The sequence below is a fragment of the Heterocephalus glaber genome, unplaced genomic scaffold (assembly GCF_053883595.1).
Source record: "Heterocephalus glaber isolate CG9 unplaced genomic scaffold, H.glaber_assembly_v1.0 deba00001564, whole genome shotgun sequence".
Lineage (NCBI taxonomy): Eukaryota > Metazoa > Chordata > Mammalia > Rodentia > Bathyergidae > Heterocephalus > Heterocephalus glaber.
This window is the reverse complement of record NW_028258351.1, coordinates 19120656-19144330: the sequence shown is the minus strand read 5'-3', so window position 1 is coordinate 19144330 and position 23675 is coordinate 19120656. Positions and strand designations below refer to the sequence as shown.

The following is a 23675-nucleotide window of genomic DNA, read 5'->3' as shown; positions in this document are numbered from 1 at the left end:
CTCAGTGGTTCCGCCGCCTGCCTCAGCAAGCGGAAGGACCCGAGTTTGATCCCCGGTACCAAAAAAAGAAAGACAGAGAAAGGGAAATTTTTCTAAATTTGCCGTCTCTTTTCGCTGGTCACTCTTGCACTGAAGCTGAAGGTTTAAAGGATCGAGGATAAAATTAGGCCGTTTTTATTCTGCATTAGAGTACGGCTTCTTCTTCAGCAACAGCCTCTCACTAATATTCCCCCCCAAGTGGAAAATGGTCTGTTCTGCGAATCAGTAATGGGGGCGGGGCCGGGCGGGTCCTCGCAAGTGGTGTGGGGGTGGGGCGCTGGGGAGGGCGCCCTTGGTCATGAATATGCACTCTCTTGTTGAATATGCATGAGCAAATCAAGATGGCGAGTCTGATTGTTTGTCCGGAAGCAGCCGATATTTGGCCTCCAGGAATGGGTGGGCAGCTCCTGGCCTCTAGTGACTTGCTGTACCGAACCTTAGTCCTGGATCTTCAACCTGAGCCACTCGAAGAAGCTTCAGCTCAGAGGCCTGCTTCGAAAAGAGACTGGCTACTGTCCGAGAAGCGATCACGGGATCCCGACCCTCCGGGAAAAGCAGACTAGCCGTAGGGCGGGACAGGAAAGTCCTGGGGAATTTGGGGGTCAAGAAATCTAAACATTAGGAAATCCTCCTCCTTGTAGAATATTTCAGAAGATGCCCCCCCCCGGAATTTTCCAATGAGAACAGCGCTTTGAATTTCAGCTCTCCAAAGCAGATACGACACCAACTGCACAGCCACATTCAAAGTGTTTCTTGTTTGATGTCAGTGTCACGTCACCACCCCAACAAGTGGGGGCACAACCAGGAGGAAAGGAAACCTCCGCCTAGGAGAAAAAGGCAAACTCCTCTCCCCCAGTGCAGCTGCTTGGCTGTTTGCCAAACGCTGCCCACTGCCGGCACACTATAGCACCAAGGCTTTTCTCTGTTGAAAAAGGAAATCCTCTCCGTGGCCCAAGGTCTGCCTACCTCAGCCTCTTGGGTGTGAGACCTTACCCCTTGGTTATGCCCTGATTCCCAGGACCTAGCTTAGTCCATATGCCTTAGCCCCCAGCCTTGTTCCAGTTCGTCCAGTTGTCCCACTCCACCAACACCCGGATCAGTCACCCTTGAGTGCAAGGGGTGTCTCTCTCTCACACCAGTTCTTTTCCAGGCACTGCTTCTCCCATGTTTGTATTACAGTCTCCCCTCTTTACCCCTTCCCACCCTCCAACTCCCAACCCCCAACCCCAGACTCTCAAGTTACATCTCACTCCTCCACCTGCCCTTCTTTCTCACAACTGAGGTTCTGGGCAGTGATGATGGCAATGCTGCCCAACACAACCCCTGCCCCCATGATGTCAGAAGGTGCCACAGTCTCATAGAGCACATAATATTGCAGCATCAGGGCACTACTACCTCAGAGTGAAGGACAGCACAGACCAGGGCAGGGTGGGCCTTGGTGACCGCATAGCTCACACACACAAAGGAGACTAAGGCAAGGGTGCCCACTGCTCCTACACAGCTCCAACTCAGAGGGTCCCTGGGTAGCACAGGGGTTTCCAACACAAAGAGGCCAGGTACAGAGACCATTAACCCCACCACACCAAATAGAAAGGCACTGTTTGTAGGGAGGAGGGAAAGTGCAGGGAGCGGTAGACCAGTAGTTCTAGTGATAAGGCCAGGCCTCCCAGGAAGGCTAACACATAGCCCAGAGCTGTGTAGAAGCGTGTGGTGCCCTCTTGCATTGTCCCTAGTCCAGGTCCCAAAATGATGATCAGTCCCAGGGTGCTACCCGACAGGCCACACCAGTCATAGCCACTGAGACCCTGGCTTTTGAGGCAGAAGGCAAGGAAGGCAGAGCACACGGTGGAAGAACCTTTTCGAATGGTAGCAGCATTGCCAGTGGACACCAACTGAACTGCACTGTAGGCACATCCAATGCTAAGAACGTTAAGCAGGGCATGAAGGCAGGCATGGCCTCGGACATCAGGAGGTCCAAGCAATGGGTCACCACGCAGTTTAAGTAGCAGAGCAATGGGGAAATGCAAGAGGCATCGACACATGAGCAGCTCCAGTGAGGGCAAGTGGGAAGCCTGATAAGCCATACGGGAGAAGGGGCCTATGAAGCCAGCTGGCAGGCCTCCACCCAGCAGAGCCACCAGCAGGCCTTTGGCAGCATCAGAGGGCTGGCAGCGCTGGTTCGAGGAGAGGCTAGGTGGAGTGGAAGGCGTCAACGGCTGGGTGAAGTCAGGTAGATTGAAGTAGGGGTGACTGCCAGCCTGTTAGGGAGAAAAGGAGCTTGGGCGTGAGGGCAGCCACAGCCCAGAGGACCTGGGGCAAGGCGAATATTAGGCTGTCCAGGATCCTGTGGGACAGTAGAACTCATTGGAGATAGAAAGTGGCTGAAGGATGAATGAAGTGTGAGCCTTGTGTATCTAAAGCAGGAAGCAGGGAGTGAATGGAGCATCCTGTTTCTCTAGATAGTTTGTTCCTGGGAAGAAAAAAGAAAAAGATTCAGGGATATTCTGTTGGTTTGAGGAAGTGCAGGAAGCTTCACGTGCTGTGTATCAGTGTGATGTCACAGGCTCAAGGGATATCTATGTACACCATTTGTGAGTGTCTCTGGGATCACTGGGAAATTTCAGGGAAAGAAGAGACGCAACGACCAGCTTTCCTTCTGGAAAGGAGCAGAGTGTTGTACTTGCTATTCCCCTTGGTCCTATACTCACCATCTTCCCTCGGACTTCCTCCTCTCCTCTTGGTTCAGGGGGCCTGAACCCCTCAAAGCTCCAGCCATTGAGACCTGGCTGGAGTAGAGATGGGGTTCTTTCCTGGAACCTTGTGGGGGGGTATTTTTTTCAATTCTTCCTATTCTGCTTGTTTTATGATTTTTTTTTTTGTTTTTTGTTTTTTTGGTACTGGGGATCGAACTCAGGACCTTGAGCTTTCGAGGCAGGTGACGGAACCACTGAGCTAAATCCCTGGCCCTATGATTTTGTCTCCATGACTCCAAAGTTTGTCCAATTTATTTTTTCTTTTCCGTTTGTGACTAGCTCTGTGATGAGACGTCTTTGGCTTTAAATTTATGTCTTGCATTGTTTCACAAAGGTTTAGGGAGAGGAACTCTGAGGACTGGCTCCTCAGTCTCCTGAGTATTTTCCAACACCAGGGAGGAGTTTCAGGAATGTGTTTCTTTGTTGTTTTTTTTTTGGTACCGGGGATTGAACTCGGGACTTTGCACTTGCAAGGCAGGCACTGGAACCACTGAGCTAAATCCCTGGCCCATGGAATGTGTTTCTTATGTGTGCTTCCACCTGGTGTTTTGTTGGTGCTGTCCTAGAACAGCCAAACTAAGACCACTGCATTTATGCACAAGTATGCAGATGTGGATATTTCCCCTGGTGCAGACAAAATGCCAAGCTGCCTGTTCATCTGCACAGGTGGTCATTGATGTATGCCTGTTCAATAGTTCTGGGGCCTTTCTTGTCCGCAGACCTGGTGGAGGTCCCTGCACATTCTAGGGGCTGGGGTGTGGGTGCATGTGCACAGGGGTGTCCTGTGAATATGCTACCCTGGTTCCTAGATCTCACTGGGCCTGACAGTGAATCTGCCATGTTGTATAGGCGGGCTGGGAGAGTGTGTGTGTGCTTTTGAGCGATGTTCACCCCTGTGTGAAGGGCGTCCAGGGGGTAGGGCGTGCGCCGTTGTTTGTGTGTGTGGGGGGGGTGTTCCCAGACAGTGGGTGGTCGTGCGCCCAGGGGGCCACTGCAGCTTGGCCTGCGCTGCGCTCAGGGTCCAGCAGCCCGCTGTCCTTTCGCGCGCTGTTCCTTGCGCGGGGTGGGCAGGCCAAGGCCGTCGGACGCCTGAGCCTTGTGTCGGTGTCAGCAGCGCTGCGCCGGCCTCCTCTTGGCGGCGGCGGCGGTGGCGGTGGCGGTGGCGGCGCTGGGGGGGGGGGACTGTTTCCGGGGGTGGAGGTGGGGGTAGGACCGGGGCGGGGGGAGCCGATGATGTCAGCGGCGGCGGCGGCGGCGGCGGGGCCGGGCCGGGGCTGGGCGCTGGGGGGGGCTGGGGCCGGAGCCGGAGCCGGAGCTGGAGGCGGGCGATACCGGAGCGGCTGGGGGCGGCCACGGTGATGAGCCGGGCCTGGCGGACCCAGCGCCATCGCAGTCAGGTGGGCCCCGGGGCGAACGGGCAGGGCCAGGGCGGACCGGAGCCAACTGCCGGGCCCCCTCTCCGCTGCCCGGCGCCGCGGAGGCCCGAGCCGCGCCCCGAGCAGAGACCGCTCCTCTTTGGGATTAACCTGGGGGCTCCCGGGTCGGGGGCTGGGCCTAGCCCCGCCCCCGGGCGCGCGCGGCTCTGGGGGACGACTGAGGGGGCCTTGGTATGGCGTCTGAGCGAGAGGAGGCTGGGGGATACGACTGCCTGGGGCCGTGGAAGGGGCTGCGCTCACCCCCCCCTTAGAAGGGTTAATTCTGCAGCCTAATGCCCCCCTCCCCCCGTGGGGCAGGTTGGGGGTGGGGTTGGGAGGGTGTGAGCCCGGGCAAGCGCTGCAAGCTGCTGGGAGGGCGATGGCGTAGGAGCCAGGCAGAGAGGGGGAGGGGTGGGCTGCCGAGCGCCCCACAGTTGAGGTTAGCGGGGTGCGCAATGCGAGCAGGAGCTCCGGAACCGCCGCGCCGTCGGGTCAGGGTTGTGGTTGTGAGTCTGGAAGATTGTGTCTCCTGCAATGTTGTGGGGCAAGGTAAACCGCTCCTGGGGCACCACCATTTGCTCATCTGGCAGCCAGGGGTCTGGGTAAGGGCTGTCCCTGGGCCCTAGACATGGAAAGCCAGGAAAGGTGTCTAGTGTTGTGGGCAGGATTACAAGATACGGCCCCTATGGCTGTGGGTACCAGATGAGCATTCTAAGCAGGACACAGTTTGACTGAGTTCGGAGTTTGTATACGTGTGTTTTCTTGCACGTATGTCTTTGGGTACATATATGAACTGTTTATGAGCACCTGTTTTCTGCATAGCTGATGTGGTGTGGTGTTTTGGAGGGTTCCAGAATGCAGGGTGTATGTGTCCATTTGGAGGGGACGGTTGTGGACCTTTGAGTTAGAAGGTATCAGGTCTTGGTCCCATTTCTGTGGCACGGACAGGTGGATGGATGGGTTTGTGTGTTTCTGATAAGCGAGTTCTATTGGGGCTGCGTGTCTAGAACTCAGATCCCACTGATCACCTGGGTGTGTCTTTGGTGCTTGTGGGTCAGTGGCACTGTTCTGAGGGATTCTGGGTGGGATGTACAAGCTGTATTTATGGGACCGTGGGCAGCCAAGCAAGGGGATGGTTGTGTGTTTGCAACATTCTCCGTGGGATTCTTTTGTGACGCTGTTCGTGGCAGTCTGTCTGGGCTGTTGGGCTGGGAGGCGAGCTGGTCAAAAGACATTTGCGGGGAGGGAGGTAGCATGACAAGGGCAATGTGGGCCTTGGGCCTGAGAGGCCAGCCACAAGCAGTGTTTGTGTGCCTACCTTCTGTGTGTGTAAGCAGTAGTGTGGGGCTGCTGAGGAGATGTTGTGGGAAGGCGGAGAGATAAACATGGGGCAAGGGAAGGGCAGCAGGCAGGAGGCCTGGGTGTTGTCGGGTCATGCAGCTTGTCTTTTGCAGGGTCTGTGTGCCTGCCCCTCATCCATGTGTCAGGGTCACTGGGAGGAGTGTACTGGCGCCTGCAAGGGAAGTGAGTTTAGACACAGTGGCTCCTTGGCCATGTTTATGTAAAGGCCGGGTGTGACTTTTGTCACTAAAATGGAAAAAAGAAATGTGAAATTTTTAGTCTCCTCCCACTTCGCCCTCTCTCTCCTCCTGCCCCCCTTTTCGGGTATCTGTGACGCACACTCGGCCCCACTCGGGTGACAGTGGAAGGTGGAAAGGCCTTAGACGGAATTCGCTCACTAGGCAGATTCCTGAGAACAGGTTTTCCTCACCTTTGGGGCCTGGGCCCTTCTGTGGGGACGTGTGTGTGTATACATGCGTGCATGCTCCATGAGTGTACATTGTACACGACACTCTGCACTGTGCCTGGTCTGTGGGTGGGCAAATATACTTGAGGTGAAGGGGGTGCTGTATCTGGGTCCTCCAGCATGGTGCATTGTGGTGGTGGTGGAGTGCTGCCTGCTGTGTGAGGCCTGCAGGACGAGTGCATGATGGGAGCCAAATAGTTCTGGTGACGCAGTGACTTCTTCACTGGCACTTTCCCTAAGTTAGCTTCAGTTCCACAGCTGTAAAATGGGGCTAATCACCTGCCTTTCCTGTCTTCCAACAGCACGTGGGAAACATACCTGGAATATAGCTACAGTTTGGGGACTGTGCCTGTGCCAGCTCCTGTCAGCCCTGTGCTAGGACCGGGAATCTTCTTCTCTGGGTTTTGCTAATAGGAATAGCTGTAAACACTTGGTTTGCACTGACTGTGTACCAGGCACGGATCTCAGTGCTTTTATATGCCTTCACTCATCTGGTCCTCATGGTAGGCAACCTCCTTTTTCAAGTGAGGTAACTGAGACCTAGAGAAGTTAAGTAATTTGTCCAAAGTCACGCAGCTACAAAGAGGTAAAGCTGTATTTGAACCAAAGCAGTCAGGTTCCAGATCCTGTGATCTGCTGCTTTTTTGGGGGGGTTGGCCTTGAATTTGTTATGTAGTAACCCAGGCTGGCCTTGAACTTGTGGCGATCCTCCTGTCTCAGCCTCCCAAGTGCTGGGATTACAGGTGTATGCCACCATGCTGGACTCTACTGCCTTCATGCAGCATTCAGTACACCTGTTTGTGTACTGCCCTCTAACACATACATACACACACACAAAATCCAGTTTCTACAGAACTCACCCTCCCACCAATCTATTTCAGAAGGCCAGTGTGCTTAGACAGTACTCTCAAGAGTCTCATCCCAGAGCATGAGAACCTAATATCTGCAGCTATATACTGTGGGTGCCAGCCATAGGGGCACAGAATGTTGATGAGTCAGAGGAAGGAGAGAGTGTCCTTGCTTGTGTGTCATGGGAGGGCCGAGGAGGAGGTGGCATTTGAGTTAGACTTTAACATTTTGGAGGGATGTTGAGAAGAGGTTGGGGAAAGGACTGCTGGCAGAAGAACCAGCAGAGGCTAAAGCCATGATGAATGACCTTTTAGAGTCTGAGTGCCCAAACTGCAACCCCAAACCCACTTATTTATTGCAAAATGCCAACACTGCAATTAAACCTGCGTACTGAAGCTTTAGTTTAGCAAAAACAACTGTTATCCGATGTTCAGCTGCTGGGGTAACTTGGCCCATGTGGCAACATAGAGGGCTCAGTGTGCCTGCTGCAGCATGCATGCCATAGGTATGCCACCACTGGGCTGAGGGGTTGGAGATAGGACATGATGTGGAGGTTGGAGAGCTCACAGGATATTTAAAGAAAGAATAACACAAGGCAAGATTGAGGGGGGATGGAAGCAAGACCAGAGCCCTTGAATGCCTGAACTCAGGAATCTGAACTTTATTCTGGAGTCATCAGAGACCAGACACAGTTTTTGAGCCCAGGAGTTAGTATTGTAATTGAGGTTAGGGACATTGACTCTCAGTGGGTAGAAATTTGGATGGAAGAGGTAAGCCTGGTTGCAGGGGAGTAGTTGGGAGGCCATGGCCTTGGACCATGTGAGTGTTAACAAGAACCTGAATTAGTCTAAGGTACAGAGGTGGCTTCCAGGGCAATTCCCAGGTCTGCCAAAGTTTCAGCTGAACTTGGTGACTGCTAGATTTGGGAGGGAGGGAAAGGATGGAGTCAGGTGTGACATATTTAGCACTTAGCATGTGAGACCTTGTGTGGTGATTTATGTAACCGCCTGGCTTGCTATAGGCCCCTTTAGGGCAGGACCCAGCAGTATGGCAGAGGAAAAGATTTACCATCTGGGGTCAGCCAGACCTGGATTTGAATCTTTTTTTTGGTACCAGGGATCGAACTCAGGACCTTGCGCTTGCAAGGCAGGCGGCACAACCACTGAGCTAATTCCCCGGTAGGATTTGAATCTTGACACTGTTTCTTTTTTTTTTTTGGTACCGGGGTCGAACTCAGGACCTTGTGCTTGCAAGGCAGGTGTGGTGCCACTGAGCTAAATCCCCAGCCCCTTGACACTGCTTTTTTTTTTTTTTGGTACCAGGGATAGAACTTGGGACCCTGTGCTTGCGAGGCAGGCAGAGGCACCACTGAGCTAAATCCCCCACCCGACACTGCTTCTTATAAGCCATGTGACCTTGAGCAAGGTACATCCCTCTCTCAGCCTTAGTTTCCTCTTCTGTAAAATTGGGAGAATATAAATTCTTAATGAGGGTGGTCATTTTGATGATATGATCAAGCATACTTTACAAGCAGTGCATGTAAAGCTCCTGAAAGTGCAGCAGACAAATTGTGAGCACCCCAGAAGTGGTCAGGTTATAATCTCCTGCCCCACCTCCTGGAAGACTCAGTCTGGCACCAAGAATATCTTCCTTCCCAAGGGAAGGCAGACTCCAGGACAACTTTGAGGGGAAGTTTGTTCATTTATCAGTTTTTTTTTTTTCTTTTTGTGGTGCTGAGGCTTGAACCCAAGCCCTCATGCATACTACTGAGCTACATCTCTACTCCCTAGAATTTTTTTCTTTTTGGTACCAGGGATAGAACTCGAGTCCTTGCACTTAGAATTTTTTCTTTAATCTCCCATTATGTGCTCTGCACTATTCTTAAGGATTAGACATATGGCAGTTAACAAAGCACACAAAAATTCCTGTCCTCACCTCCCTTGGGCCCTATATTTTGGAGATAAGTGAGCAATGTCATTTACTAAGTGCCAAGGAGAAGTATAAAGTAGAGTAGGGGGATAGGAAGTTTTGGAAGGTGGAAATTGCCCAGGGAAGGCCCCTGGGCAAGGCTACTTTGGAGACAAGGCTTGAAGGAGGTGGGGCAACAAGGCATGAGACTGTCTGGAGGAAAGAACATTCCAGGCGGAGAGAACAACAAGAGGTGGAGCATGTCTGGTGGCTGTGCTCAGATCCCCACCTCAGTGGCACCTCTGAGGTCACACACAGGCAGTCAAGAGTAGAGAAACAGTAAGAACAAACAAATAAAAAATTTAAAACTATAGTCACCAAACTTCTTTTGAAGCCCAATTTCTGCCTCTTTTCTTCACCATTTCCCCCCAACATTTTCAGGGTAGAGGTCAAAGATGAGGCACAGTCATCCCTTGGTATCCATGGGAGATTCATTCCAGTACCCTTAACAGATACTGAAATCCATGGTTGTTCAAGTTCCTTATATAAAATGTGGTGTGGTGGCACGTGCCAGTATCCCAGGACTATGGGAGAGTGAGTCAGAAGGATTGCAAGTTCAAGCCCAGACTGGGCAACTCAGTCATTTGGCCAGATCTTGTCTCAAACGGGGTGGGGAGGGGATATAGCTCAGTGCAAAAGCCCTGGGTTCAATCCCCAGAATACCACACACACAAAAGGCATAGTATTTGCATCTAACTTATGTGTATTTTAAATTATCACTACTTATAATACTAATACCATGTAAATAGTTGTACAGTATTAAGTAATGATGACAAGAAACATCTGTACATGTACAGATGCAATTTTTTTTTTCCTTTGGTACTGGGGATTGGACTCAGGACCTTACACTTGTCAGGCAGGCATGGTTGATACTGAGCTAAATCCCCAGCCCAAGATGCAATTTTTAAAAGAATATTTCAATCCTAGGGCTGGGGATTTACCTCAGTGGCACCGTGCCTGCCTCTGCAAGCACAAGGTCCTGAGTTTGATCCCCGGTACCAAAAAAAAAAAAAAAAAAAAAGAATATTTCAATCCTTATTTGGTTGAGCCACTTATTGACTCATTTAATTTTTACACCAACCCCAAAGAATAATGGGAATTTTTAATCATCTTCACCCACAGACAAGGAAATTTAGATACAGAGTGGTTGAATAACTTGCTTGAAGGGCCGAGGATTTAGCTCAGTGGCGCCGTGCCTGCCTTGGAAGCTCAAGGTCCTCAGTTCAATCCTCAGTACTGGAAAAAAAAAAAAAAGAACTTGCCTGGGTCATATAGCCAGCATCTTATCCACCTCTCATAGTCCCTTATAGGGCAGTTACCAGTGATGGGGGCAATTGAACTCAAGAAAGCTGGGTCTGAATCCTAGCTGAGTTAGCAACATGACCAGGGGCCAGGGGATGGGGGTGTATGTAGCTCAGTAGTAGAGCATGTGTTTAGCATGAACAAGTCCCTAGGTTTGCACCCTAGTACCACCTAACAAAACAAAACACTCAGGGACAAGTCATCCCACCATTACATTCCCTCAACCTGGAGTGAGGTTATAATATTTAATTTCTCTAAACTTGTTTCTTTTTTTTTTCCAGTACCAGGGATCAAACTCAGAACCTGGCACTTTCAAGGCAGGCAGCGGCACCACTGAGCTAAATCCCTGGCACTAAATCTGTTTCTTCATTGTAGCTATTTTGGTTGTTGATATGATACAGATAAAATGCTCAGCACTATATTTTGCACATAAGTATTTCATAAATGGCAGCTACAAAGACCTTGATGATGATGATTTTGGGTGATCTCTAAGGACCAGTCTAGCTTTGCATCTCTGTGGCTCTAAGAACCCCTGACAGCCCTTGTCCAAGTATTGCAGTCAGCACCTGGCTATCTGTCTGCAGGCACCAAGTATGTGAAGTATGATCATGCAGGTGAGCAGATTGAAATGGTGACTGGGATTGGACCCTGACTTTGCTCACCTGCTCAGGGCTACTACCTCCTGGAAAAAGGGGCCTTGTTTTCACACAGATACCAAGTGGGCTATTGGCACCCCAGTAGATGCTATAGACATGTCCTTCCTTATGGTGTAGTGAAGTCATCAAGAACACAGACTTTTAGGGCCAGGCATGTAGCTCAGTGGTGCCACACCTGCCTGGCAAGCTCAAGGTCCTGAGTTCAGTCCCTGGTAGCGGGGGGAACACAGGCTTCTGAACCAAACTTTCTGGGTCAGATTCCATCCCAGCTACTAACTGGTCATGTATTTTTGGGTGAACTACCTAGGATGTCTGAATTCTAGTCACCTTAAAATGAGGAAGCTAGCCTGGCATGGTAGTGCTTGGCTGTAATTCTAGCACTCTGGGAGGCTGAGGCAGGCAGATCCCAAGTTTGAGCCCAGCCTGGGCAACTTAGTAAAATCCTGTCTCAAAACTGAAAATTTTTTTTTTTTGGTACTGGGGATCGAACTAGGGTCCTTGTGCTTGTGCAGCAGGCGGTGAAACCACTGAGCTAAATCCCTGGCCCTCAAAACTGAAAATTTAAAAGGGGTTTGGGTCTGGGGATTTAGCTCAGTGGTTTTGCCGCCTGCTGCACAAGCACAAGGACCCGAGTTCGATCCCCGGTACAAAAAAAATCAAACAAACCTCAAAAAAGGGCTTGAGATGTAGCTCAGTGAGAAGGCCCTGGGTTTAATCCCTAGTACCACATACAAACACACACAGACACATACACATACACATAAAGAAGAAGCTAACTTCTACCTTTCAGGTAGTGATGAGAAACATGAAACAATGCAAATGAAGTGCTGATTCTTGGGGTCCCAGTGGGCTAAGGGGCTATCATATAAGGGTGTGGAATATACCCTAAAGATTGGTTAAGCCCTTAGCAGTCCAGTTATTTAAATACAGAATGACCAAAAGTTGTATACATTTTTCATTAATTTTTATAAGAATATAACAGGAGGGCTGGGGATTTAGCTCAGTGGTGCCACCGCTTGCCTTGGAAGTGCAAGGTCCTGAGCTCGATCCCCAGTTCCACAAAAAAAAAAAAAAAAAAGAATGATTTTGGGCCAGGGATTTAGCTCAGTGCTTTCGTTGCCTGCTTCGCAAGGGTAAGGACCCAAGTTCGATCCCCAGTACCCCCCCCAATAAAAAGAATATAACAGGAAATATAAAAACAATTTTACTAAATTTATTCAATAATTTTTTGGGACTGGGGATTTAGCTCAGTGGTTCCAGTGCCTGCCTCGCAAGCGCAAGGTCCCAAGTTTGATCCCCAGTACCAAAAAAAAAATTTTTTTGTACATGGTACATCTTAAAACATTCAATACACAGCACAACATTACAAGCTGGACAATAGTATCAAGTCTCTGAATTCTTTTCCCATTATTATCTTTCTTTGAACAACACACTTTACACTGTTGGGTTGGCCTTTCACTTTTTGTGTGAGTGGTGTAATTTCAATAAACCATCTACCCTCTAAACATCATGGTGAAGATGTTGATGATGGATGTCCTGCTTGGCATTTCACTATCCTGTATTTTTCAATTATTTGGTCTATTAGACCTAATCTAAATTGTAAATGACTTTTTGAACCCCCTTGTTTTGAATAAAGAACAAACAATTTCCATATTATTTGCTCCAGAAGGTGCATACATATTTTACAATAATATTTTTTTCCTTACTTTGTTGTTGTTGTTGTTTTGGTGCTGGGGATCAAGCACAGGACCTTGCGCTTTTGAGGCAGGCGGCAGCACCACTGAGCGAAATCCCTGGCCTCTTCCTCACTTTTTGATTACAGGATAGCTTGTTAGATGTTGGTCAAGTCTGTTAATACCAACCGTAGAATTATTATAATCATTGACCACTACTGGAACTTTTTTTTGTTTTTTTGCTTTTTTGCTTTTTTTGGTACCGGTGATCAAACTCGAGACCTTGCACTTGTGAAGCAGGCAGTGGAACTACTGAGCTAAATCCCTGGACCCTTTTTTGTTTCTTCTCTCAAGTTCTGTTATTTCTGTGTTATGAATAGTTGACAATAAACAGATGTCTTTTTGTCTTTCCATTTTATAACAGACTTTTCCTCTCTAGTATGCTAACATTTCTCCCCTTTTCAGGTTTTTCTTTTGCAGATCTTTTGGAACTTCCTTCCTATTCAGTCTCACTGTCCCAGACATGTCCATTTTGTATTGTAAAAGAATATCATTGAGTTTTGGAAAAGTATAAAAATTATATATAATGTACTTATGATAAGAGTTTTTATAGTTGTAGCACAAAATTATAGGTTTTTTTTAAACAAATAAAATAAACATGAGTTAGTAAAATAACCAGAGCTCAGTATTAGATTTCACTAGAAACAAACATTAAAGGTGAATACAACGTTCTAAATAAAAAGTATGCAAAAAATAGTCGATGTAAAAAAATAAACAGATGTACAAATGTATCTAGTGCAAACAAGAATTGACTGCTTGAGCTGGGTGTGGTGGCACACACCTTCGACCCCAGCACTTTGAAGGCTGAGGCAGGAGGATCACCACAAGTTCAAGGGCAGCCTGGGCTACATAGTGAGTTTAGGGCTAGCCAGAACTACAAAGTGAGACCCTGTCTCAAAAAGCAAAAAAACCACAAAAAACCCCTAAACAAAAAACAACTGCTTGAAGTGACACCTGCCCAAGTGACAGTGTAGTCAGTACATAAACAAACGCAATGCCTGAGCAACCTTTGGGGTAAATGTTAAGTGATTAAAACCCCTTCTCCAGGATTCCTAACCTACTCAGAATATATCGACAAAAAGAGTTAACAGGGCTGGGGATTTAGCTCAGTGGATCCACTGCCTGCTCTGCAAGTGTGAGGACCTGAGTTCGATCCCTGGTACCAAAAAAAAAAAAAAAGGTTAACACTGGGGCTGGAGATTTAGCTCAGTGGCACCTCGCCTGCCTGCAAGCCCAAGATACTGAGTTTGATCCCCGGTACCAAAAAAAAAAGGTCAACACTGAACCGGTTACTGGTCTGTGCCCGGTGCTCAGATTTGTTAAAAAGTTTTATCACCCTTGTTACTACCTTCCTTCTTCCCATCCAAGAAAGAATCCACCCCCCCACCCCACCCCACCCCACCCCCGCACACACACGGCCTTCATACTGAGCTACATCCCCAGCTGTTTTGTTTTGTTTTTATGTAGTTCAGGCTGGCCTTGAACTAGAACTTGCAGCAATCCTCCTGGCCCAGCCTCCCAAGTGCTGGGATTACAAGCATGAGCCACCACACCCAGCCCCCAGTTCATTTTTTGAGACTAACTTCATAAGTATAGCAGTCTGGTCTTGAACTTGCAATCCTCTTGCCTCATTGTCCCAGATTGTTGGGAATACAGGCCTGTGCCACTAGGCCTAGCTCAGAGCTATCTTTTTGTTTTTTGTTTTGGTACCGGAGATTGAACTCACGACCTCATGCTTGCCAGGTTGCCAGGCAGGTGCTGTGCCACTGAGCTAAATTCCCAGCCCTGCTCAGAGCTATCTTACAGTGAATATGAAGTGGGATACTATAGGGAGAAGGCCTTTTTTGAAAAAAATTTTGTTTGTTTTTGATTTTTGAGACAGGGTCTTGCTATGTAATTCAGGCTGACCTTGAACTCACTATGTAGCCCAGACTGGACTCAAACTCGAGGTGACCCTCTTGCCTCACCCTCCCAAGTGCTGGGATTACAGGCATGGGCCACCATCCCCAGCAGGAAGGCCTTTTAGTCCAGGTAGTATGGGTAATAAATGGGAAAAGAATATTTTTCAGGTGGAGGGAATGAAGGGGCTGAGCTCTCAGATCAGCATACCTGGATCCTTAAACAGGCCCGACTTATTATTACCAGCCCTATGTCACTTTGGATGAGGCACTTGTACGGCTTTGGAATTCAGATCTTCAGCTGAAAAATGGGGACCCAAGATCCTGTCATTCCCACAGGGGAAACAGCTGTGAGGTGCTCTTTGTGCTGGTGACTGCCATAGCTCACATTTGAGTTGCCTGCTGTTCCTTTTGTTTTTCCCCTGGTACTGGGGATCAAGCTCAAGACCTTGCACTTGCCAGGCAGGTGTTGCACCACTGAGCTAAATCCCTGGGCCCTGCTATTCCTTTTTTTTTTTTTTTTTTTTTTTTTGGTACCCGGGATTGAACTCAGGACCTTGCCCTTGTGAGGCAGGCGTTGGAACCACTAAGCTAAATTCCCAGCCCTCCCTACTATTCCTTTTGGATGAGCCTCCCAGCAAGAGGTGAGGTAGGGGTTGCATTTCTGCCCCTTTTATAAACCAGAGTCCTCAGGTCATCAGGTCTCAGAGTAAGGAGTAGGACACAAGTCTCCTTACTCCTAGTCTGGGGGCCTTTCCAGTGCCCTGTGGAGATGGGCATGTGCCTGAGTCAGTGGTCTTCAATAGTCACCTGGCACCTAGGCCAGAAACCTATAAGATTTATGGGGTTGGGCCAGGGATTTAGCTCAGTGGTTTCACCACCTGCTGCGCAAGCGCAAGGACCCGAGTTCAATCCCTGGTACGGGGGAAGAAAAAAAAAGATTTATAGGGCTAGAGTTATATGAGAAGGCCCTTTGGTCCAGTAAAAAAGCTCATGAAAATCTATTTTGATATGTAATTAAGCCCATTGGGATAAAAGACAACATGAAAATCTTTGATTTCCTTTGTGCCCCAAAATTGGGCCAAAGAAGAGCCAGGGATTTAGCTCAGTGGCACTGCACCTGCCTTGCAAGAGCAAGGTCCTGAGTTTGATTCCCATTAACAAAAAAAAAAATTGGGCCTGGGATTTAGCTCAGCGGTTTCGCTGCCTGCTGTGCAAGCTCGAGGACCTGAGTTCGATCCCTGGTACCAAAAAAAAAAAAAAAAAAATTTAAAAAGGGGGCCGGGGATTTAGCTCAGTGGTTCCAAAGAGAGTTGAGGGTGATCTGACAAAGCTTCCTTGAGCCTATAGAATGGAACTGTGCTGCTATACTGTTTGGAAGTGAATTGAGAATATACATGCAAATTATCTTGTTTCTGTACTTCACAGGGCCAACAGAACAAGGGTCTGCTATAATCTATGTGACCTCCTAGGGTTGATTGGACACAGCTAAACAAATAACCAAACAGAGGCTCCTGAAGGAGATCAGGGTCTGCAGAGCATCTCAGGTGTCCTTGACCCTGACCACTGCACCACTGCCTACTTCCTGGGGACCTTTCCTTCCCGAGGACTGTTTTTCGCCTCTTCCTCAAATCCCCTGATATGGTTTCTGTTTTTCCATAGAAGGAAGAGCCCAGGCAGAAGGAACTCGCTGAGCCACTGCCCACTCCACTCCATGTTGGCTGTTCTCTCAGGTGAGAGGGTGCTGAGGGGACTGCAGCTGGGAAAAATTAGACCGAAGGCACAGGCCAGCAAGGGTAGCCATTTTGTACAGGTGAGGGAGTGCTGGGAAATAGCAGTAGTTGTGGGGCTTCCTCCTCTTCCTAGTGAGAGAGAGGTTTCCATTGCTTACTTTGCTAGTCTGTAACCTTGGGGGTCATGACTCCTTGACCTTCACCATGACCTGAGGTATCCTTGGCCTCTTCTAGCTCCATATGTTTTTTGTTGTTTGTTTTTTAAAGCCCCATATTTTAGACATACTAGTCTTGGACACTGGCCAAACTTCCGTAGCTAAGTGTTAACCCCTGATTTCTGTGACCTGAAATTATTCATCCTTCTACCAGTTTGTGACCAGCAGCCTCTGACCTTCTAGTTCATCTCCCTGGTCTCAGAGGCCCCTGCCCTCTGCCCAGCCTCTGAGACTCTCCCTGACCTCTTCTCCCCGTGTCTAGGCTGGCGCCATGCCCCCCCCTGCAGAGGTGACGGACCCATCCCATGCCCCCGCCGTCCTGCGCCAGCTCAATGAGCAGCGGCTCCGTGGCCTCTTCTGTGACGTCACCCTCATAGCCGGAGACACCAAGTTCCCTGCTCACCGCAGCGTCCTGGCTGCCTCTAGTCCCTTCTTCAGAGAGGCCCTGCTAGCTTCAGCCCCACTGCCTCTCCCACCAGTCACTGGGGGCTCAGCTCCCAACCCTCTGACCACCACAGCTGCCTCTTCCTCCTCTTCCTCCTCCTCTCCCTCTCCAGCCTCTGCCCCTGCTTCATCCCCGCCCCGGGTCCTGGAGCTGCCAGGGGTTCCGGCAGCTGCCTTCTCTGATGTCCTCAACTTCATCTATAGTGCCCGGCTTGCACTCCCTGGAGGTGGAGGGGACGGGGCAGCTGTGGCAGAGATTGGAGCTCTGGGACGGCGTCTGGGCATCTCCCGTCTGCAGGGCCTGGGGGAGGGAGGTGATTCCTGGGTACCTCCTACCCCAGCTCCCATGGCCTCCTCACAGCCTGAAGAGGACAGCTTTGGTCCTGGGCCTAGGCCAGATGGAGAGTGGGAGGGTGACAGGGCTGAGGCCCAGGCCCCTGATTCACAGCCCTCCCTCCCCCGGCGACCCCTTCCTTGCCCCCAATGTGGAAAAAGCTTCATTCATCCCAAGAGGCTGCAGACCCATGAGGCCCAGTGTCGACGGGGGGCCAGCACTCGGGGCTCTGCAGGGCTGGGAACTGGGGGCTCTGGCCCTGGTGGTCCTGCAGGAGTGGACGCCTCAGCCCTGCCTACAACAGTGGGCTTCCGAGGTGGCCCTGAACATGTGGTGAAGGTGGTGGGCGGCCACGTGCTGTATGTGTGTGCAGCCTGCGAGCGTTCCTACGTGACCCTGTCCAGCCTGAAGCGCCACAGCAATGTACACTCCTGGCGGAGGAAGTACCCCTGCCGCTACTGTGAGAAGGTCTTCGCCTTGGCTGAGTACCGCACCAAGCATGAAGTGTGGCACACTGGGGAGCGTAGGTGAGTGGCCTTGGGCCAGGGGGCAGGGAGGTGGGCTCAAGAGTCAGTTCACAGGGACAAAGGAGGGAATGTGCAGAGTATGGGGCCTAGAAAGTCACCCTGAGTCTGGTCTGTTTACACTAGGCCTCTGCTCACTGTCTCTCACCCATCTGCTTCCCTCCAGCCTCTCAGTTCCTCCAGCTGATGTTTATCAGCACCTCACCTGCCATGCCTAGCTTGGTGCTTTGGGGAAGGCCATGAAAGAGAGAGTTGCCCTCATACGAGTAGACTATGGGAGCACAGGCATGTCTATCAGAACTTATAATATGCATAACAAAAGCACCTGGTATTTCCATGGAGTATCCCTATTTATAAGTCATTCACCTGTTCTGTCATTTATGCTTCAGAAGACTGTGAGTTAGGATGTGTGATTAGCCCCCTTTCACAGATGGAATGCCTGAGGCCAACAGTCTCACATCAGTGGGGGGCACTGAGCTGGGCCTGGTGCCTCCCCTGACATTGGCAGAGTAAAGCAAGCAGCGTGATGGAGGGTGAGCAGGTGGCTGGGGGAGTAACAGGTTTGAGGGCTGCTGAGGATGTGGGAAGCTGAGGCCATCTCAGGGCCTTGACTCAAGTGGCTCTTTTCCTGCCCTGTTCCCTCCTGTAAGGTATCAGTGCATCTTCTGCTGGGAGACCTTTGTCACCTATTATAACCTGAAGACCCACCAGCGAGCCTTTCATGGCATTAGCCCTGGCCTCCTAGCCAGTGAGAAGACACCCAATGGAGGCTACAAGCCCAAGCTCAATACTCTCAAGCTGTACCGCCTGCTCCCAATGCGGGCAGCCAAGCGGCCATATAAGACCTACAGCCAGGGACCCCCTGATGCTCCCCTTTCTCCAAGCCTTCACACACCGGCCCCTGCAGCAATGCCAGCCAGCCCCCCACCTGTACCCCCACCTGCCCCGGAACCTGGCCCACCACCCTCTGTCATCACCTTTGCTCACCCAGCTCCCTCTGTCATTGTCCATGGAGGCAGTAGCAGTGGTGGCACAGGGGGTGGGCCAACCAGTACAGGAGGGTCCCAGGCTGCCTCGGTCATCACTTACACTGCTCCCCCAAGGCCCCCCAAGAAACGAGAGTACCCACCTCCTCCCCCTGGGCCTGCAGCCATACCCATCAGCCCACCTACCACCACCATCAGCCCAGCTACTGCTGCAGGACCAGCCACAGCCATGGAGGAAGCCAAGGGCAGGAATCCACGGGCTGGAAGGATTCTGACTTACACAGCCAAGCCAGTGGGTGGGATTGGTGGGGGTGGGGGTCCCCCCACAGGGCCAGGCCGGGGCCCCTCTCAGCTACAGGCACCACCTCCACTGTGTCAGATCACTGTGCGAATTGGGGAGGAGGCCATTGTCAAGCGCCGCATCTCAGAAACTGACCTGCGTCCTGGAGAGCTGAGTGGAGAGGAGTTGGAAGAGAGTGAGGAGGAAGATGAAGAGGAGGAGGAAGATGATGATGATGAGGAGGAGGACGAAGAGTCAAAGGCTGGTGGGGCAGACCAGCTCTGGAGGCCCTACTACTCATACAAGCCTAAGCGCAAGGCTGGAGCTGCCAGTGGGGGTGTCGGTGGGACTGGCGGGATGCCACGAGGGCGCAGGGCAACGCGCTGGAGGCAGAAGGTGGAACGGAGGGGCTGGGAGGAGACCCCAGCACTGGAGAGCCCAGCAGGGCGTGCCCGGAGCGAGCGGAGGCACCGCTGTGGAGACTGTGCCCAGACCTTTGCCACCCTTAGGAAGCTGCGAAAGCACCAGGAGGCCCACAGTGGGGGCTCCCACAGCTCCAGGGCTGGACGGAGGCCTTCCAACCGTTTCACCTGCCCCCACTGCGGCAAGGTGTGCAAGACAGCAGCTGCCCTGAGCCGCCATGGGCAGAGGCATGCTGCTGAGCGGCCCGGGGGCACCCCCACACCTGTCATTGCCTATTCCAAGGGCAGCACTGGCACCAGGCCTGGGGATGTCAAGGAGGAGGCCCCCCAGGAGATGCAAGTGTCCTCGTCCAGTGGGGAGGCAGGTGGCGGGAGTGCTGCTGCTGAGGGAGCATCTGAAACTGCCTCACTCCAGGACCCTGTCATCTCCGGGGGTGAGGAGCCCCCAGTGGCAGGGGTGGGTAGCTATGTGTACCCACCTGTGCAGGAATTTCCACTGGCCCTAATAGGGGGCAGCCGGGAGCCTGGTGGAGGTAGAGGAAAACCTGGGAGTGAGGGGACAGTGGGAGGAGGTTCAGAGGGAGACCGGATGGAGGGGATGGGGGCTGCCAAAGTCACCTTCTATCCTGAACCTTACCCACTTGTCTATGGTCCCCAGCTCCTTGCTGCCTACCCTTACAACTTCAGCAACCTGGCCGCTCTCCCAGTTGCTCTCAACATGGTCCTACCTGATGAGAAAGGTGGAGGGGCCCTTCCCTTCCTACCAGGGGTCTTTGGCTACACAGTGAACCCTCAAGCCACACCCTCTACTCCCCCAACTCCACCTCCCCCAACCCTTCCTCCACCAGTTCCCCCTAAGGGAGAAGGGGAAAGGGCAGGGGTTGAGAGAACACAGAAGGGAGATGTAGGGTGAGCTCTAGGGCCAGACCCCCCCCTTTCACCAAATGCCACCCTCCCTGAACCTCCCACCACTATCAGCTCCCTGGCCTCCCTGCCCTTCGGGAGCCCTGCCACATTTTTGTGCAGGGACTTGGGGGCCCCTGGAGCTCAGGGGTCAGGCTGCTTTGCGTGAGATTGTAGTTTTCCCAGCTCTTGGGAAGGGATCTTTGGTGGTTCCCCTCTCAATCTTCCTCCAGGGAATGGCCCCCATGAGGGGCAGGGCCAGATCCCATCCTTCTCTAGCCCTTGGGGCAACTGAGCAATATATACTTACCTGAATCTCTCTACTCACAGCCCCCACCAGCTCTGAATGTCTAACCTGCTCCCCTGATTCATAAATCTAAGGGGAAACCATCTCTCTTAGCTAAAGATCCCCTTCATTTTGAAGCTTTCTCTAAGCCTTCTCCAGATGCTTCCTAGCACATTCCATTTTTTATGGCCCAGGGCCTGGACCAGACCATTGTGATACTCAACCTACCCACATGGGAGCATGGCTTTGGATTCCATTCTTCCTAAGGATGGGTTTCTTTGTCCCTGTTTCCTTCACATCAAGATGCCATGCCTTCCTTGGCTTCCATGCCTTTGGATCTTCCATGTTCCTTCCTGTAGTCCTAGAATTTGGAGATGGCCTCACCCAACCCAGGTCAAGGAGGTGTTGAGGAGAGGGCTACCCCTCTCTTCCATGGCTGAGCATTTTTCCAGCCCAGGCCAGGGAAATCTTGACCCTCAAATCCAGTGAACCCCAGATTCTTCCAAGGAAAGAGAGGTGAATAGATCACACCTCTTCCTGCCTTTAAACATGGCCTCTTCTGGGCTAAGTTAGATTTGTGGGCCAGGAGGGAAGAGCTCCATATGGTATGGAGAAAGGAATCTACTTTTCTTTTCTTCTTTCTTTTTTTTCCTTTTTTCTTTATTTTCTGATGGTTTCTCCCATACTAGACCAAATAGCCAGAAAAATGATGGGGTTTGAATGGGTGGAAGGTAAGCCCAAGATTTGCACATGACCTTCAATCCTTACCTTTACCTCCATCTTCCCAAGTGTGGCTCTCCTCATCACTCCAGATGGTTTTGGGGGAACCGTCCTACTCTTCTGGTGGGCTTTGGGGTATCCCCACCAATTTTCCCTCCAAAATAGCACCTTACACCCCATCTTTGACTCAGTTCCCCACACCCAAAGATCCCAACCTAGGGATGGGGTGCAGGGACCTTAAATAGTCCCTAATCCCTAATTTGCACTAGTTAACCCTGGTCAGGGGTCCCTATATTTCCTTCCAGTGGGGGAGATGAAGAAATGTTTGCTCCTAATTCTCTTTGAAAACAGGGCCTTCCTGCTCTGTGATTGACATTTCCCATCCAACCCACCTCTCCCACAAAACAAAACAAAACAGCTCATAGGGGAGAGCCAATTTGGGGGAGCAAATTTGACCAATGGGAATTAGAGGAGTGCAGTTTTAAAAGAGGGAAAGTTTGTTGTCATTCAAATGGCAGCCTTTCTCCCAGCTACTGTTTTTAGGGGCCAAGATGGCTGCCTTCTCAGGAACTGCTGAGAGGGCAAGATCATGGCTTTTGGAGGGAGGTGAATTTGGGGAGGACTAGGAGCATCCTCCTGCTTCCTCCTACCCTCCCGGCCTATAGGAAGGGGGAGGTGTTTGACAGGCTCCCTGAATGTTAATCTTGGAGGAGTCATTCCTCCATTCCTCCTGTCTCTTTGCACTTTTCTTGGTCTTGGCCACAGCCTGAGTGAAGAATTTCCTACTGAATGTACCAACTTCCAATTTTTAAGGAGGAAAAAGTTTCAAATGGGAAAAAATACAAAAAAAAAAAAAAAAAAAAAAAAAAAAATCACAAAAATTCCCACAAATCTTGTTTCTGGCACTTTAGAAAAATTGCAAAAAAATACATAATAAAGACATATATATCTACACACAAATCATATATATATATATATATATATATATATATATATATATATATATATAGCGGAACCACAAGAGACTGAGGAAAGCCTAGAGGCAGGGGACAGATATAATGACAGTCCCCCTGTAACCTTCACCTGCACTCCTCTGAGGCAAACAGGCACAGGAGAATGGAAGAGGTTGAGAATGGACTGGGAAATTTGAATTTCAGAATAGGTCAAAATTCCAAAACCATGGACATTTTGGAAGAATTGAGATTGTATACATTTATTTTTTTGAAAAATATGAATGAAAATAGCTTCCAGAATTTGATGGTTCTGGACAACAAATGAGATTGTGGCAAAGTAGAGATTAAAATATGTATTTGAGCTGGGGGATTTGAATATCGTTGAGTTTCAGATGTTGGAAATTTGGGGTTTTGCAATTTTGTTATTTGAAAATGATCAAGTCTTGTCAGTTTGTGCCCTCTTTCCCCATGTTCCCTGGGGAGAAGGGGCAGAGTGGGAATGCCACTGGTTCTGTGCCACAGCACGCAAGAATTAGAATTCTACAGACTCTAGCTCTATACGTAGTGAGGACCCAGATTTAGAGAAACTGACCAATATTTATCTCCGCATTTGTGTGTGTGTCCAACTCTAGGCCAATAAACCAACGAGACAAATGAACTGTGCACTGTGCTCCACAGTGGGATGCCAGGTGCTGTCACTTATGTGGCTGGTGGGTCTGGGGAAAGACATGGTGTCCTTGTCCCACAGGGATCCTGGGAGTTGTACTGCTATTCCCCCTCTTAAGACAACTTTCAGCAGTTAAGTAGGTGCCAGGCTTGCTGATTAGGAGCTTCACTGTAATTGCTGTAGCCACTAGGTCCCAGCTGACTTTCATCTGACCTCCAGGCAGAAACATTAACTCAATTCACCTCATATAGCCTTCTGTGTACAATCCTGGGTACAAGATTGGTTCCTTGAACAGTTTTGCCTTAAGCCAGGTCCACCCCTTTTCCCTTTTGAAAGTAAACTAAGGCACAAAATGTGTGATGGCCATAAGAGACATGACCTTTTCCCACTCTTTTTTTTTGGTACCGGAGAGCGAACTTGGGACCTTGCTCTGGTGAGGCAGGTGGCAGCACTACTGAGCTAAATCCCTGGCCCATCCTCTTCCCACTCTTAACCTTCCCATTGACTTCATCTCTGCCCACCCTTCCTTCCACTATATCTTTTCTAGTATTATGGAAGAATAGACAGGTAAAATGAAGTTCATTAGTGAATGGGGACTTTGCAGAATTTTGGCACAAATACCTTTACCATAGCAGGCAGCCACTAATCAGTAAGTTGCTGCCAATAGAATCAATTGCAGCATTATTATAGTTTTAAATTTTTTTTTTCAGAGAAGCCAGAAATCCAAATGTCTCAGTAAAATATCAAAAACAATTTTTTTTTGAGAAAGGGTCTTGCTATGTAGTTCA

The 23675-nt window shown here is 50.2% G+C and overlaps 2 protein-coding genes across 3 annotated transcripts; one reads left to right on the top strand and one right to left on the bottom strand.

Moving 5' to 3' along the window:
* Positions 1–1285: 1285 nt before the first annotated feature.
* Positions 1286–4782, bottom strand: Slc35g6 (solute carrier family 35 member G6). The gene is given in 10 exon segments (XM_087192045.1): positions 1286–1428; positions 1431–1637; positions 1640–2297; positions 3822–3872; positions 3874–3972; positions 3974–4081; positions 4083–4328; positions 4330–4467; positions 4469–4623; positions 4671–4782. Coding segments are annotated over 10 exon segments (1917 nt in total).
* On the top strand, positions 4055–22878 carry Zbtb4 (zinc finger and BTB domain containing 4). Of its 2 annotated transcripts, none has more exons than XM_004857425.4 (4): positions 4055–4189; positions 16083–16153; positions 16631–17673; positions 18321–22878. In XM_004857425.4, the coding sequence occupies exons 3-4, from the start codon at positions 16640–16642 to the stop codon at positions 20269–20271; spliced, it is 2985 nt and encodes a 994-aa protein (XP_004857482.1). In that variant the 5' UTR covers positions 4055–4189; positions 16083–16153; positions 16631–16639; the 3' UTR covers positions 20272–22878. The 2 variants fall into 2 exon arrangements, with proteins under 2 accessions (XP_004857482.1, XP_004857481.1); XM_004857424.4 differs by lacking the exon at positions 4055–4189 and adding an exon at positions 4455–4756.
* Positions 22879–23675: the final 797 nt, after the last annotated feature.

Excerpts from the sequence above, each read along its gene's own strand:
- Zbtb4 (XM_004857425.4), top strand. The coding sequence starts at position 16,640 with ATGCCCCCCCCTGCAGAGGTGACGGACCCATCCCATGCCCCCGCCGTC. Across the intron at positions 17,674-18,320 it reads TGGCACACTGGGGAGCGTAG|GTATCAGTGCATCTTCTGCT; the intron begins GTGAGTGGCCTT and ends CCCTCCTGTAAG.